The sequence below is a fragment of the Cynocephalus volans genome, chromosome 4, assembly GCF_027409185.1.
Source record: "Cynocephalus volans isolate mCynVol1 chromosome 4, mCynVol1.pri, whole genome shotgun sequence".
Taxonomy (NCBI): Eukaryota; Metazoa; Chordata; class Mammalia; order Dermoptera; family Cynocephalidae; genus Cynocephalus; species Cynocephalus volans.
In genome coordinates this window covers 107,809,846-107,823,633 of record NC_084463.1, presented here as the reverse complement: position 1 = coordinate 107,823,633, position 13,788 = coordinate 107,809,846, and the positions used below count along the sequence as shown (strand labels likewise).

The 13,788-nt window shown below is 40.0% G+C and overlaps 1 protein-coding gene across 1 annotated transcript in view; it reads right to left on the bottom strand.

Moving 5' to 3' along the window:
* SYT9 (synaptotagmin 9) overlaps window positions 1-13,788 on the bottom strand; it is a 170,976-nt gene that overhangs the window by 41,163 nt on the left and 116,025 nt on the right. Inside the window, exons 4-6 of the mRNA XM_063095326.1 lie at window positions 3,971-4,091; window positions 2,340-2,511; window positions 156-285 (exon numbers count right to left, since the gene is read on the bottom strand). Of these exons, the coding sequence (XP_062951396.1) occupies window positions 156-285; window positions 2,340-2,511; window positions 3,971-4,091 (423 nt within the window). The remainder of the gene's footprint in view (window positions 1-155; window positions 286-2,339; window positions 2,512-3,970; window positions 4,092-13,788) is intronic.

Genomic DNA, 13,788 nt, shown 5'->3' with positions numbered 1-13,788 from the left:
GATTGAATCAAGTCCCAGTGGCCCCAGGAAATGCAACCAGGAAGACCCATCTGTGACCACAGATCCCGGTACACTCACACTTCTAGTGGCTCCCGCATCTCAACGTAAAGCATTTACTTTTCTGCAAAGTGGAGCATGTTGGGGTAGGGTCTTACCTCCACCAGGGAATGCCAGTGTGCAATGGGCTTCCGAGGATATGACAACATTTCACTCCAGTGGTCTCTGCCCAGCCTCTCAGCCTCGTTGCCTACTTGACACACGCCGATAATCTCATTGTGACCTACACTGTGAAAATGTTCCACAATAGTTTTTTCTTAAAATTTTGGTATGTAAGAGCAACAGCAACTCAATTAAACTGATGGAGGAATTGGGGAAGTGGTGGTTTCTTTCATTCCCTAATTCAAAACTGCAGGCCAAGCTTAACAGCCAATAGGACTTAGGATCTAATATCACATCCCAGATTTCCTATCACTGACATGGGTTAGCTTATTCCTAAGAACCCTGTGTTCGAAGAACTCCCTGATGTATGCTAAGAATGCTACCTCTGGTTTTGGAACTAGGTTGGCCTCCTAATCCATGTAATGAAAAAGGAGCCATCTGAAAGGAGGCTTTTGCAATAACGGCTACTCAAATTCCCACAAGAGGCAACCAAAAACAGGTGAGGGAACAGCTCTGTGTCTGGCAACCGTGGGTATTGAGCTCACAAAGGGGGCAGAGTTGAAGAGCTCCTGGGTCTTGTTGCTTCCCCTTTCTTTAGAGAACACTGTGGTCGTCTCATGCACTCCCTCTTTCCTTCCAAACCCAGCTATGCTTTTTTGACTCAACTTGATTCCTCAACTGTAGAAAGATACTTATCTTCTTTAACCTTACTGCTAATATTTCTGAAACTTTCCCTGGGTAGGTCCCTGCCTTCGGCCGATTTTTTTTCTTATCTTTTGCATAACTGGAATGATATAGCCTATCATTTAACTCTTTGGTATCCAAACTCACATACTTTCTCTCTTTCTTTTTCCTTCCTGCAAAGATGAGTGATTTTTCTCCTATTTGTATGTGGGGAGTAAAGGGCTGAGACAAGGTTGGAGAGGTAGTGTGAAGGATATTTGAGTCTATGCTTATTAAAATCAGATGCGTGCAGAAGCCCCATGAATTCTGCCATGGATTTTTCCAGGCCAGATTTATGAGTTTACTGAGAATTAAATTGAGGCAGAGCTCACATAATCAGATTTGTCAATGCAGGAAACTTGGCAATAGCTTGAAAAATGCTGGCCTTGCCTTCCACAGTTGGCGGGCAATGTCCCTTCCTGGGACCTGACACTATTGGTGTTGTGTGCTGCCTAGAGGAGATGGGACAAGGTCTATTGCCCAGCATAGGCTGTCATACCCATGGGCACCAGAGCCAACTCACGTACCTTAGGTTGGAAGATGTCATGCTTCACGCTGACATCTGCTGGAAAGAGTGCTCAGGTCACTGATGCTGCCTTACTGGCATTTCAGAAGGATGTGGGAAAATTTTTAGCTATAAATAATATTTGCAAGATTATATTAGATTTAAGAATAGTTTTTTTTTATAATTGTTCCCAGACCACGTGGGAGGTTTCTAATTAAAAAGGGACTTTGCATTTCAGTCTAATGACTGGTTTAACATGTATAATTCCCTGTTGGTACTTTCTTTGCATATTAAAATGACTGTTTTTCAAATCTGTCCTTTAAATACACAATTGGCAACAATGCAGGCTATAAATATCTCTCCTGTGCTGTATTAATTAAAAAGCCAAGCATCTTATACATGTTAATGTACCTTGTCATCCATACTGATTCCAGAATTTTCAAGAGAACATTTCTGTTTGCTTTCAGACTTCAGTGAATGAAATGATATTTATTAAACACATTGCAAGAAGGAAAAAGATTGAAGTTATGTATTTAGAAATGTTGATGGTTTGGATAAAGTAATCATTGTGCTGTTTTGAGTGGAATGTTTCCCATGAAGGGCAGTCAGGATTGTTCAACAGAAGATAAGACCTGGGGACCACAGTTCTCCAAGCTGAGGTTCCAGGAGGTGCGAAGAGATGGAAGAGGGGAAGAGGTGGGTTGGGGGGAGGGTGGAGAAGGAGAAAGAAACAAGAAAAGGGGAGGAAAGAATGGGAGAGCTGAGAGGCACTTTGGCAATCTGACCCTACAGCACGGTTTGGCAAATAATGACTGTTTTCCATGTGCTGCTCCTTCAACTCATTTCCTGTGGCTGTAGACACCACCTAAGACTTTATGGCTGCTCTCCCCCTCTGCCCTCCTTGCCCATGGCACAGTGCACTCGCACTCAGAAAGAACTCCAGGTATCTCACCGGTCATAGTCCATGACTGCTATGGACAAGTGGATTTGGTCAATGTTCTCAGGAGGGACATCAAAGACTATGGCTTCGTTGTAAACAGGATTCAGTGTGTTCCTCTTGGTGGACGTTTTCCTCTTCTTCAGTCGTCTACCATCACACATCAGTGAGACTTTCACGTAGGGATCTGTACAGACCATGAGAAGCAGGGGTACTGTGAGGATAAATGTAGATTTAGGCCAGCAGTTAACAGCACTGTTGGTTTTCATGGACTATGGTATGCAGAACTCCTTCACCTGCCTGTGGACTGGAGTTTGAAGATTTTAATTAATATGTATTAGGCAGCAACTAAAGTTTGGATAATTAAGTCATTCATTCAAGAAAAAGCACAGGACACTGTCTTCTCAAACTGAGTGAAATTTAACTATAGTGTAAAAACATCTGTTACTGAATTAGAAAACATTCCAGCTAGAATTCAAGACCCTGGCTGTGATAGTAATAGCAGTGCATAGGCAATTTCAAGGCCTGGAAAACAGGCCCCTTGACTTTCAGCCACCTCAGGGAATCTTTCCCATAGACCGGATCCTTAAGAAAGAAAATCCTTAGATTCCTAGGATTTCTGAATTCCTAGAGGACTGGGAGGGCATCTAGGGGTGGATTTCCTGAAATACAGGGGCCTGGAGCCTCCAAGCCACCTTCAGTTGGGTTGCAAAGAGAGAAGAAGTTCAGCATGTCAAGGAGAGAAAGGACACAGGCTTGCTTGTGGTGGAATGCTGCAGTGGGGTGACAGATGACAGGCTGGATCTTCTTCACACAGGGCTCTTCTGGTCCCCCCGCCCCTGCTCAGTGGCGAGCTCTCCTCTCTTCACCTGCATAAGCATGCATTTCCCCAACTCCTATACGTGGCCCAGGAGGGACTCAGAGGGCCAGAGGGGCCACATCTTTTTGCTGCTTTGGAAAACACTGGACTATAGGATGCAGAATATATTGCATCTAATGTTCTTTGAGTTCAGTGACTGCGAGCCAGTTTGTACTGAGTGTTTTGTGACCACATTTTGGGAGCCTCTGCAGAGGCTGCTTGTGAACTCGTATAGTAGAAACTACATATTGAGGCATCTTTTGTTAGGGTTTAGAAAGTGTACTTGCTTGATTTACGGAAAAACCAAATGGCATAGTTCATTTTTATAAGGAGATATAATTGTCTTCAACCTTCAATAAGCTTGGAACAGTGATATCGAAGGAAACCCAATTAGATAAGCTATATCAGCATGTGCAAACTGTAGGTCCAGTACACAATTATGCTGAGGGAGAAGACCCATGAGAGAATAATAACAACAACTATAACTAACATTATGTGGCATCTAGCGTGCATCAGATGCTGTTCTTACAGTTTTATATATATCAACTCACTTAATATTTCAACGATCCAATGAGCCAAATACTATTATTACCCTCATTTTACAGATGGAATTCTGAAGCCAGAAAGGTTAAGTAACGTGCCGAAGGTCACACAGTTATTAGGTGGTAGGACTGGGATTAAACCTAGGAAGTTTGGTTTCGAAGTCAACATGCTTTATTACAATACTACATATTTCATAAGGAACACTAGAACAGGATGAGGAAGTCTGAATTTGGGAATGTCTCACCTGATGCTCCTGTTATGTCCATTGCCTTTAAATTCCTTGCTTTTATAATGGTAATGGTCAGCCTGCCAGCCGTTGGAAGATAGCAGAGGGAAAACATCAACTCTCCAAGATCCACCTTGTCCTGTTGAGAGAGCACAAACTGAAGCATTAGAAAGCATCTCGAGCCTGGTGTGCATGAAACTCAGCTGCAGGACAGCCCTGGAAGAGACCACGCAGCTCCTTTTGCTCAGCTCATGAATCCCTGGTATCTCTTCCCTTCGTGTCAGTCACATGGAGGGAGTTCCTCACCCTAAATAAGCATAGCCCATCCTTAGTTGGCAAAGCTGCAAGGTTGGCCCAGCCTCTGCCACCACATATCCAGCCACACACAGCACTGCACAGCCTCACATGGGGCCACCGAGCCCACAACCCAGCCCCCGGTGCAGAAGCCCCTGCAGACTTAAAGATCCTCCACAGTGTCCCCTACTCATATGCCTACCAAAATCCACAGAGACCCCAGGACAAGCCACACAGAGATGTCCCTCTTCACAGGCCCACCCATAGCCTAGGTTCATTCTGCACATAGCTGCCCCATGAGGCATCGTGCCATCTCTCAAACAGGTCCTCACCCCACCCCACCCAATCCCCTGCACAGTGCCCTCAAGTCAGTCATAATATCCCTGTATACCCCTGTATACCCCAACCCCCACATGCAATCACTGTGCCCCAGAGCACTGCACGCAACCTGGCCACACACAACCTGTGCAGTCAGCTCATGCCTCCACTGGACCCTGGAAACTTCTAGTCCCTCACATAGCTCTGCATGAGACTGAGATGGCATCCAATGACTCCACACATCCACAGCCCTGGACACTCCTAGACACTAGCCTAGACCCACAAGCCTCTACTCAGGGAGAAAAGTGTGGAGACCCAGATCTCCAGAGGCCCCTTAGGCCTCACTTCGCCACAGCTCTTCCATTCTCTTGCTGTGTCTGTGAGGAGCCTCCATGTCCCTCTGCTGGGCACACATCTCCTCAGGCAGTGTTCAGCCATTCAAATAGGTCAGAATACATGATTCTCTTTCTCCTTTCATCCCAGGGAGAGTGTAGCCAGAAAGGAGAAAAAAATGCCAGCTCATTTAGTTTTGATTTCTGAGAGATACCTGAGGTTATGGAGCTGGATGCCTGTGTCTAATTAATAGTTTCATACTGACAGTGCTCTGGGGAGTCAGGTTCTTGCCCTCAACATCCACAGCCTCCCCTCCCCTTCTCTATTCTCAAAGGATGCTTCTATTTTTAGAAGCATAGATTCAGTTCTGGAAGGTCATCTCCCCAGCCTCCCTGCCTTGACTGCTTCCACAGGAGGATGAGGCAAAGGATCTATTTGGTCACTAAAGCAGATGGATTGCTTTGTGTCTTCCTGCATCACTGGCCTCAGGTAATTAAATGATCTCATCTTGCAAGCCAGGCTCTCGTGTTACCTGGAACTCTGACCTCAAGAGGCCCAGGTGGCTGGGCCTTTCCCATTGGGGAGAGGTGGGGATGGGGAGAACAGAGTTCTATAGGAGTGGGGGTTTCACACACAGCAGTATCTGGACTGCTCTGTGGTGCTGGGTTCTCTTTTACGGGAACAGTGTCTGCTCTCACTAAAAAGGAACGGGCTGACCCAGCTCCCTGCTGGTGGCAGAGGGGAAAGAGAAGCAACAGCTGTCCCGCAAATCATCCTTTTGCCTCCTTGCTCCCTGGCCCCCTTCTTTGCCTTTGACTTCTATTCCTCCTTCAGAGGGCTTTCACTGCACCTAGCTCTCTCCTTCCCCCTCATCCTGCCCAGAAAATCTTGGTTTGACAAAGTAAATTTGGAAGTAACCAAAATCATGACTATGAAAAAGACCTAACAAACAAAGGATAGGATCTGCTGACACAATGAAGCTGTTCTTATTTATGGAGTAAATAAATTAATAAAAATAAAACTGTAAATATTGCACTCATAAAAAAAAGATCATGCCTATGAAGGTTCATAATCAATTCTTTCAGCAAACATTTCCTGAGAGTGCACACTGTGCACATACTTTGTAAGGTTTGGGATGTAAAAATGCACACAGTCTAGTCCCTGCTGTAAAGGCTGATGCACATAATTAAATGTGATGCATCAGATTACTCCTGTGCTAAGTATGTTGGGTTTTTGTTTTTTCCAACATAAACCCCACTCACAAATATTTATATTATATGACTATTTGCTGATGAGTTAAAAGAAAAAATCAAACCTCAAACTTGGTGGTATATTCAGAATGTAAACTAGTGTTAAAAGTCCACATTTGTACTTAAAAAAAGAAAAAGGCAATAGCAAATTAAAGAAATAGTTACCAGATGAGTCACACTGCACTCATTTGCTGGCTTGATTGCCTGCCCAGCACCACCGCTGCACCCCCTACACCACTGTTGCTGCCCCCATCCCCACTTCCACCTCTAGGAGGTGCCTCTCATGGAGACTGAGGATCAACCCCTGGCTGAGAAACTCACAATTAGACTGTTGAGAATTCCTACTACTGCCTAAAGAAAATCTACCTTGATTTAAAATACAGGAAATACAGGCAGAAGGAGTGTACAGGGACCTCAGCAGCCATGGGCAGCCCCCACGGCTGCCACAGACACTGTTGACACACAGGTGGTCTGCCATAGCCACCACCACAGCTACTGCTGCTGCAAAAGTGGACTGATGCTGCAGCAGCAGCCACCACCCAATTACCACTTGACTGCATTAACACAAGGAGAATCAACAGTGGATCTTGGGGAGAGAGGTGAGTGAGCACAGACCTGAGACCCAGTGGCCCAATCCACAGGGAGAATTATGCTGCCACACACAGTAGCACACGTGGTGGTGGTAGGTACATTTGCTACCTACGTGACTGCCTTGATCTGGGGAGAAACACATGTGAAGCCCCCCGAGAGTAAAGAAACCCAGGATCCCTAACCCTAACCCTAAACTTCAAATAATTGGGATATCCAAAGAAGAAGAAAAAAGAAGAAATGTAAAAAACATATTCATGGAAATAATGGCTGAAAATTTCCCAAGTATGGAGAAAGATGACAAGATCCAGGTACAGGAAGCTCAGATGTCACCAAATTCAATCCAAGGAGAAACACCTCAAGGCACATCATAATCAAATTATCGAAAAACAAAGACAAAGAAAGGATGGCAAAAGCAACAAAAGAAAAGAAACATATAATATTCAATGGAGCACCAATATATCTCAATGGATTTCTCAGTAGAAACCCTGCAGGCCAGAAGAGAATGGGAGGATATATTCAGGGTGCTGAAGGAAAAAGGCTGTCAGCCAAGAATTCTCTATCTAGCAAAACTGACCTTCAGATATGAAGGAGAAATGAAGTCTTTCTCAGACAAACAAAAGCTAAGGGAATTCGCCAACACTAGACCTGCCTTACAAGAAATGCTAAAGGGAATTCTTCAGTTTGAAAGAAGATGACACTAAGGAGTGGCAAGAAAACAGCTGAAGGTACATACCTCATTAGTAGAATAAATTCACAGACAACCTCAGAATACTCCAATATCATAAGGGTGGTGAATAAAATGCTTATATCCTTAGTATGAAGACTAAACGACAAACCTAACAAGACAACAACAAATAAAACAATTGTATAAGACACACGCAATATTAAAAGATGGAAATTGAAACAACAAAATGTCAAACAGTGTGGGGCAGGTGAAAATGCCAAAGTTTAGAGTTGGCTTTGGTTCTTCCTATTTTCTCAGATATCACAGTTGTTATTAGTCTAAAAGAATTTGTTAATATAACTATAACATAGTTTTTCTGTAAGCTTCACAGTAACCATAACACAAAAACTTTTAAGAGACATACTAAAAATAAATAGTGAGAAATCAAAATACACTGCTAAAGAAAACCACTCAACCACAGAGGAAGACAGTAATATCAGAAAAAAGAAAAAAATGATCAGCAAAACAACCAGAAATAAGTAACAAAATGGCAGTAACAAGTCCCTATATACCAATTATAACCCTGCATGTAAATGAATTAGATGCCCCAATTAAAAGACAGAGAGTGGCTCAATGGATTATAAAACAAGAACCAACAATATGCTGCTGACAGGAAACTCACTTCATCTATAAAGATGTCTACCAACTGAAAGTGAAGGGATGGAAAAAGATATTTCATGCAAATGGAAACCAAAAAAGAGCAGGAATAGCTATACTTAAAACAGATAAAGTAGACTTCAAACCAAGGAAAGTAAAAAAAGATAAGGAAGATCATTATATAGTGATAAAGGGATCCATTCAACAATTTGAAGTATATATGCACCCAACACCGGAGCACCCAGTTCCTAGCTATACAAAGCAATTACTATTAGACATAAGAGGAGAAATAGAGTCCAACACAATAATAGTCAGTGACTTTAACACCCCACTTTCATCAAAGACAAATCATCCAGACAGAAAATTAGCCAAGAAACATCAGAATTCATCTCTACTCTAGGCCAATTAGGCCTAACAGACATATATTGAACAGCAAATCAGTAGAAGGAGAGAAATAACAAAGATCAGAACAAAAATAAATGAAATAGAAATTTAAAAAAGAACACAAAAGATTGATGAAACAAAGAGCTGTTTTTTCCAAAAGATAAACAAAAACGATAAACTTTTAGCTAGACTAACAAAGGAAAGAAGAGAGAAGATTCAAATAAATAAAATCAGAAATGAAAAAGGAGACATTACAACTGATACCACAGAAATACAAAGGATTATAAGAGACTATTATGAACAACTATATGCAAACAAACTGGAAGACCTAGAAGATATGGATAAATTCCTGGGCACATACAACTTACCAAGGCTGAATCATGAAGAACTAGAAAACTTAAACAGACCATTAATGAGTAATGAGATTGAAGCAGTAATAAAAAGTCTCCCAACAAAGAAAACCCCAGGAACAGATGGTTTTACTGCCAAATTCTAAATAGCATTTAAGAAGTACTAATGCCAATTCTTCTCAAACTTTTGCAAAAAAATTTAAAGAGGAGGAAAAACTTCAAAATTCATTCTAGGAGGCCAACATTAAGTTTATACCAAGACAGGAAAATGATACAACAAAAAAAGGAAACTACAGACCAATATCCTTAAAGAAGATGTGAAGACCCTCAACAAAATTCTAGTAATCAGCGTCCTACAACACATTAAAAAGATCATTCACCATGATCAAGTGGCATTCATTCCAGAGATGCAAGGATGGCTCAACATACACAAGTTAGTAAATGTGATACATCACATCATCAGAATGAGGGGGAAAAAAATCATACGATCATTTCAATAGATGCAAAAAAAGTATTTGATAAAATCCAACACCCCTTCATGACAAAAAACACCCAACAAACTAGGTATAGAAGTAATGTACCTCAATACAAGAAAGGCCATATAAGAAAAACCCATAGCTAATATCATACTGAATAAACAAAAACATGGAGGCTTTTCCTCTAAGGTCTCAAGCAAGACAAAAATTCTCACTTTCTCTACTCTTATTCAGCATGGTACTGGAAGCTCTAGCCAGTGCAATAAGGCAAGAGAAAGCAATAGAGGACATCCAAATTGGAAAGGAGGAAGTCAAACTATCCTCATCTGCAGATGACACTACTGTATACATAGAAAACCCCAAAGTCTCCACCAAAAAATTACTAGAAATACTAAAAAATTTGGTATGTTGGTGGGATAAAAAAATCAACAGACAATAATCAATAGCCTTCCTATATACCAATAACATAACAACAGAAGAAGAAATCAAGAAAGTAATCCCACTCATAATAGCTACCAAAAAAAATGAAATTCCTAGTAAATGTAACCAAGAAGGTGAAAGACCTCTATAATATAAACTATAAAATATTGGTAAAGGAAAAAAACTGAAGAGAACACAAATAAATGGAAAGAAATCACATGTTCATCAGTTGGATGAATTAACATAATCAAAATGTCCATGTTACCCCAAACAATCAACACATTTAATGCAATCCATATCAAAATACCAATGACATTCTTCACAGAAATAGAAAAACGATCTCAAAATTTGTATGGAACCACAAAAGAGCCCATATTCCTAAGCAATGTTGAACAAAAAGAACAAAGTTTGAGGCATCACACTTCCTGACTTAAAAAATATACTATAAAGCTATAGTAATCAAAACAGAATGGTTCTGGCATAAAAATGGATAAATACACCAATAGAAAAGAATAGAGAGCCCAGAAACAAACCCGCACTCTTAACAGTCAACCGACAAAGGTGCCAAGAATATATAGTGGGGAAAGGACAGCATCTTTAATAAATGACACTGGGAAAACTGGATATCCACATGCAGAAGATTGAAAGTAGACCACTATCTTTCACCATACACAAAAATCAATTCAAAATGGATTAAAGACCTAAATTTAAGACTCAAAACTATGAAACTACTAGAAGAAAACATAGTGGAAATGCTATGTGAAACAGGAGTATTTTGAACAAGACCACAAAGGCACAGGTAACTAAAGCAAAAATACACAAATGGGATGACATCAAACTAAAAAGCTTCTGTACAGCAAGGGACACTATCAACAAAGTGAAGAGACAACCTGAAGAATGGTAGAAAGTGTTTACAAACTACACCTCAGACAAGGGGCTAATATATAGAATATATAAGGAACTCACACAACTCAACAGCAAAAAAAGCAAATAACCCAATTGAAAAATGGGCAAAAGACCTGACAGACGTTTCTCAGAAGAAAACATACAAATGGCCAACAACCACATGAAAAATGCTCAAAATAACATCACTAGGGATGTGCAAATTAAAACCACAATGAGATATCATCTCATCCCAGTTAGAAGGGCTAATACCAACAAGATAGAAAATAACAAATGCTAGTGAGGATGTGGAGAAAAGGGAACCTCCTACATTGTTGGTGGGAAGCCATTGTAAATTGGGACAGCCATTGTAGAAAACAATATGGAGGTTCCTCAGAGAACCAAAAATAGAACTACCTTATGATCCAGCTATCCCACTACTGGGTACATACCCAAACGAAATGAAATCAATATATCAAAAAGATACCTGCATCCCATGTTCATCACAATGCTATTCACAACAGCTAAGAGACAGAATTAACCTAAATGCCCATCAATGTATGAATGGACAAAAAACCCCTGTGGTATATATACACAATGGGATACTATTCAGCTACAAAAAATGATATCCTATCCTTTGCAGCAACATGAATGGACAAAAAACCCCTGTGGTATATATACACAATGGGATACTATTCAGCTACAAAAAATGATATCCTATCCTTTGCAGCAACATGGATGGAACTGGAAACCATCTTGTTAAGTGAAGTAAGTCAGCACAGAAAGACAAATACCATATGATCTCACTTATATGTGGAATCTCAAAAAAAAAAGTGTTTCTCATAGAAGTAGATAGTATAATAATGGTTACCAGAGGCTGGGAGGGGAGGGGAGTGGGGGAGGAGAAGGGGTAGAATAATAGGTACAAAACTATGCTATCTACTCTAAGTGAATCATTGTGCAGTATATGCCTGTATCGAAACAACACAGTGTACCTCACAAAAATAAATAAAAGTGAAAGAAAAAAATAGTAAAAAACAATTTTAAAATTTATATGGAACAGTAAAAGACCCCAAATATCCAAAGCAATGCTCAGCAAAAAGAACAAAGCGGGGGACATTGCACTCCCTCTAAAAATATATTAAAAAGCTATAGTAATCAGCATGGTACTGTCACAAAAACAGACACAGACCAATGGAACAGAAAAGAGAATTCAGAAATAGATCCATATACCTACAGCCAACTGTTTTTCAACATAGGAGCCAAGAACATACATTGGGGAAAGGACAGTCTCTTCAATAAATGTTGCTAGGGAAATTGGAGATTCACATGCAGAAGAATGAACCTAGAACCCTCTTTCTCACTATATACCAAAATCAACTCAAAATGGATTAAAGACTTAAATGTAAGACCTGAAACTATCAAACTTCTAGAAGAAAACACAGGGGAAACACTTTAGGACACAGGACATAGAACTAGGCAAAGATTTCAAGAATAAGACTTTTAAAGCACAGGCAATAAAAGCAAAAATAAACAAACGGGATTATTTCAAACTAAAAAGTTTCTGCACAGAAAAGGAAACAATGAACAGAGCAAAAAGACAACTTGCAGAATGGGAGAAAAAATATTTTCAAATTGTGCATTCAACAAGGGATTAATATCCAGAAAATACAAAGAACTCAAAAAATTGTAAAAAAAAAAAAACGGATTTAATAATGGGCAAATGAGCTGAATAGACATCTCTCAAAGGAAGACATACAAAGGTTCAACAGGTATATGAAAAAATTCTCAACATCACTAATCAACAGAGAAATGCAAATCAAAACCACAATGTGATATCATTGCACTCCCCTTAGAATGGCTGTTATCAAAAAGAGAAAATAAATGCTGGTGAGGAAGTGGGGAAAGGGGAACTTTTATACATTGTTGGTGGGAATGTAAATTAGTACGGCCATTGTGGAAAACAGCATGAAGCCTTCTCAAACAACTACAGATAGAGCTACCATATGATCCAGCAATCCCACTACTTGGTATATATCCAAAGGAAAGGAAATCAACAGTTTGAAGGGACACCTACATTCCATGTTTATTGAAGCTCTATGCACAACAGCCAATATTTGGAACCAAACTAAATGCCCATCAGCCAAGGACTGGATAAAGAAAACGTGGTATATATACACTATGAAATACTACTCAGCCATGAAAGAATGAAATGCTCCCATTGGCAGCAACATGGATGAGTTCTGAGAAAATTACATTAAGTGAAAAAAGCCAGGCACAGAAAAAGGAATACCACATGTTCTCACCCATATGTGGAAGCTACAAAAGTTGATCTCAAAGATGTAGAGAGTAGAATAGTTACTACAGACTAGTAAGGGGAGAGGGATGGGGGAATGGGGAAAGTGTGGTCCACAAATACAAAGTTGTAGAGAGAGAGGAAGAATAAGATCTAGTGTTCTACAATGCTGTAGGGAGACTACAGTCAGCAACAAATTACTGTATAACTTCAAGTAGCTGACTGAGAAGATGTTGAATGTTCTCAACACAAAGAGGTAACAAATGTTTGAGGTGACAGAAATGCTAAATACCCTGAGATCATTGCATACTGTATAAATAAACCCAAATATCATATTGTATTCCATATACATATACAATTACCATGGGCCAATTAAGAAAAAATAAACTATAAAGAAAAGAAATTTCAAAGACAAAAGTAGATTAGCAATGGGGGGAAAGGAATAATGAAAAGTTATTACTTAATGGGTAAAGAGTTTATGTTTAGAATGATGAACAAGTTTTGGAAATACATAGAGGTAATGGTTGCACAGGATTGTGAATGTAATTAATTCCATGCAATTTTATGTTTGAAAATGCTTAAAGTGGCATTTTTTTACCACGCTAAAAAAAAGAAACATGAATAAATCTCAAAAACATGACGTTGAGTGAAAGAAGCCAGACAAAAAAGACAACATAACTGTATGATTTCCTTTATATGAAATTCTAGGAAAAGCAAAAATAGTGACATAAAGTGATCAGTGGATGCATTGGAGTGGGAGTGGGAAGAGAAAACTGACTGCAAAGGGGGCCAGGAAATCTTTGGGAATAATTGAAATTTTCTATGTCATGAATGTAGTGATGGTTACATGACTATACACATGTGACAAAACTTGTGTGCTTAAAATAGGTTAATTTTATTGTACGTACTTTAAATATCAAT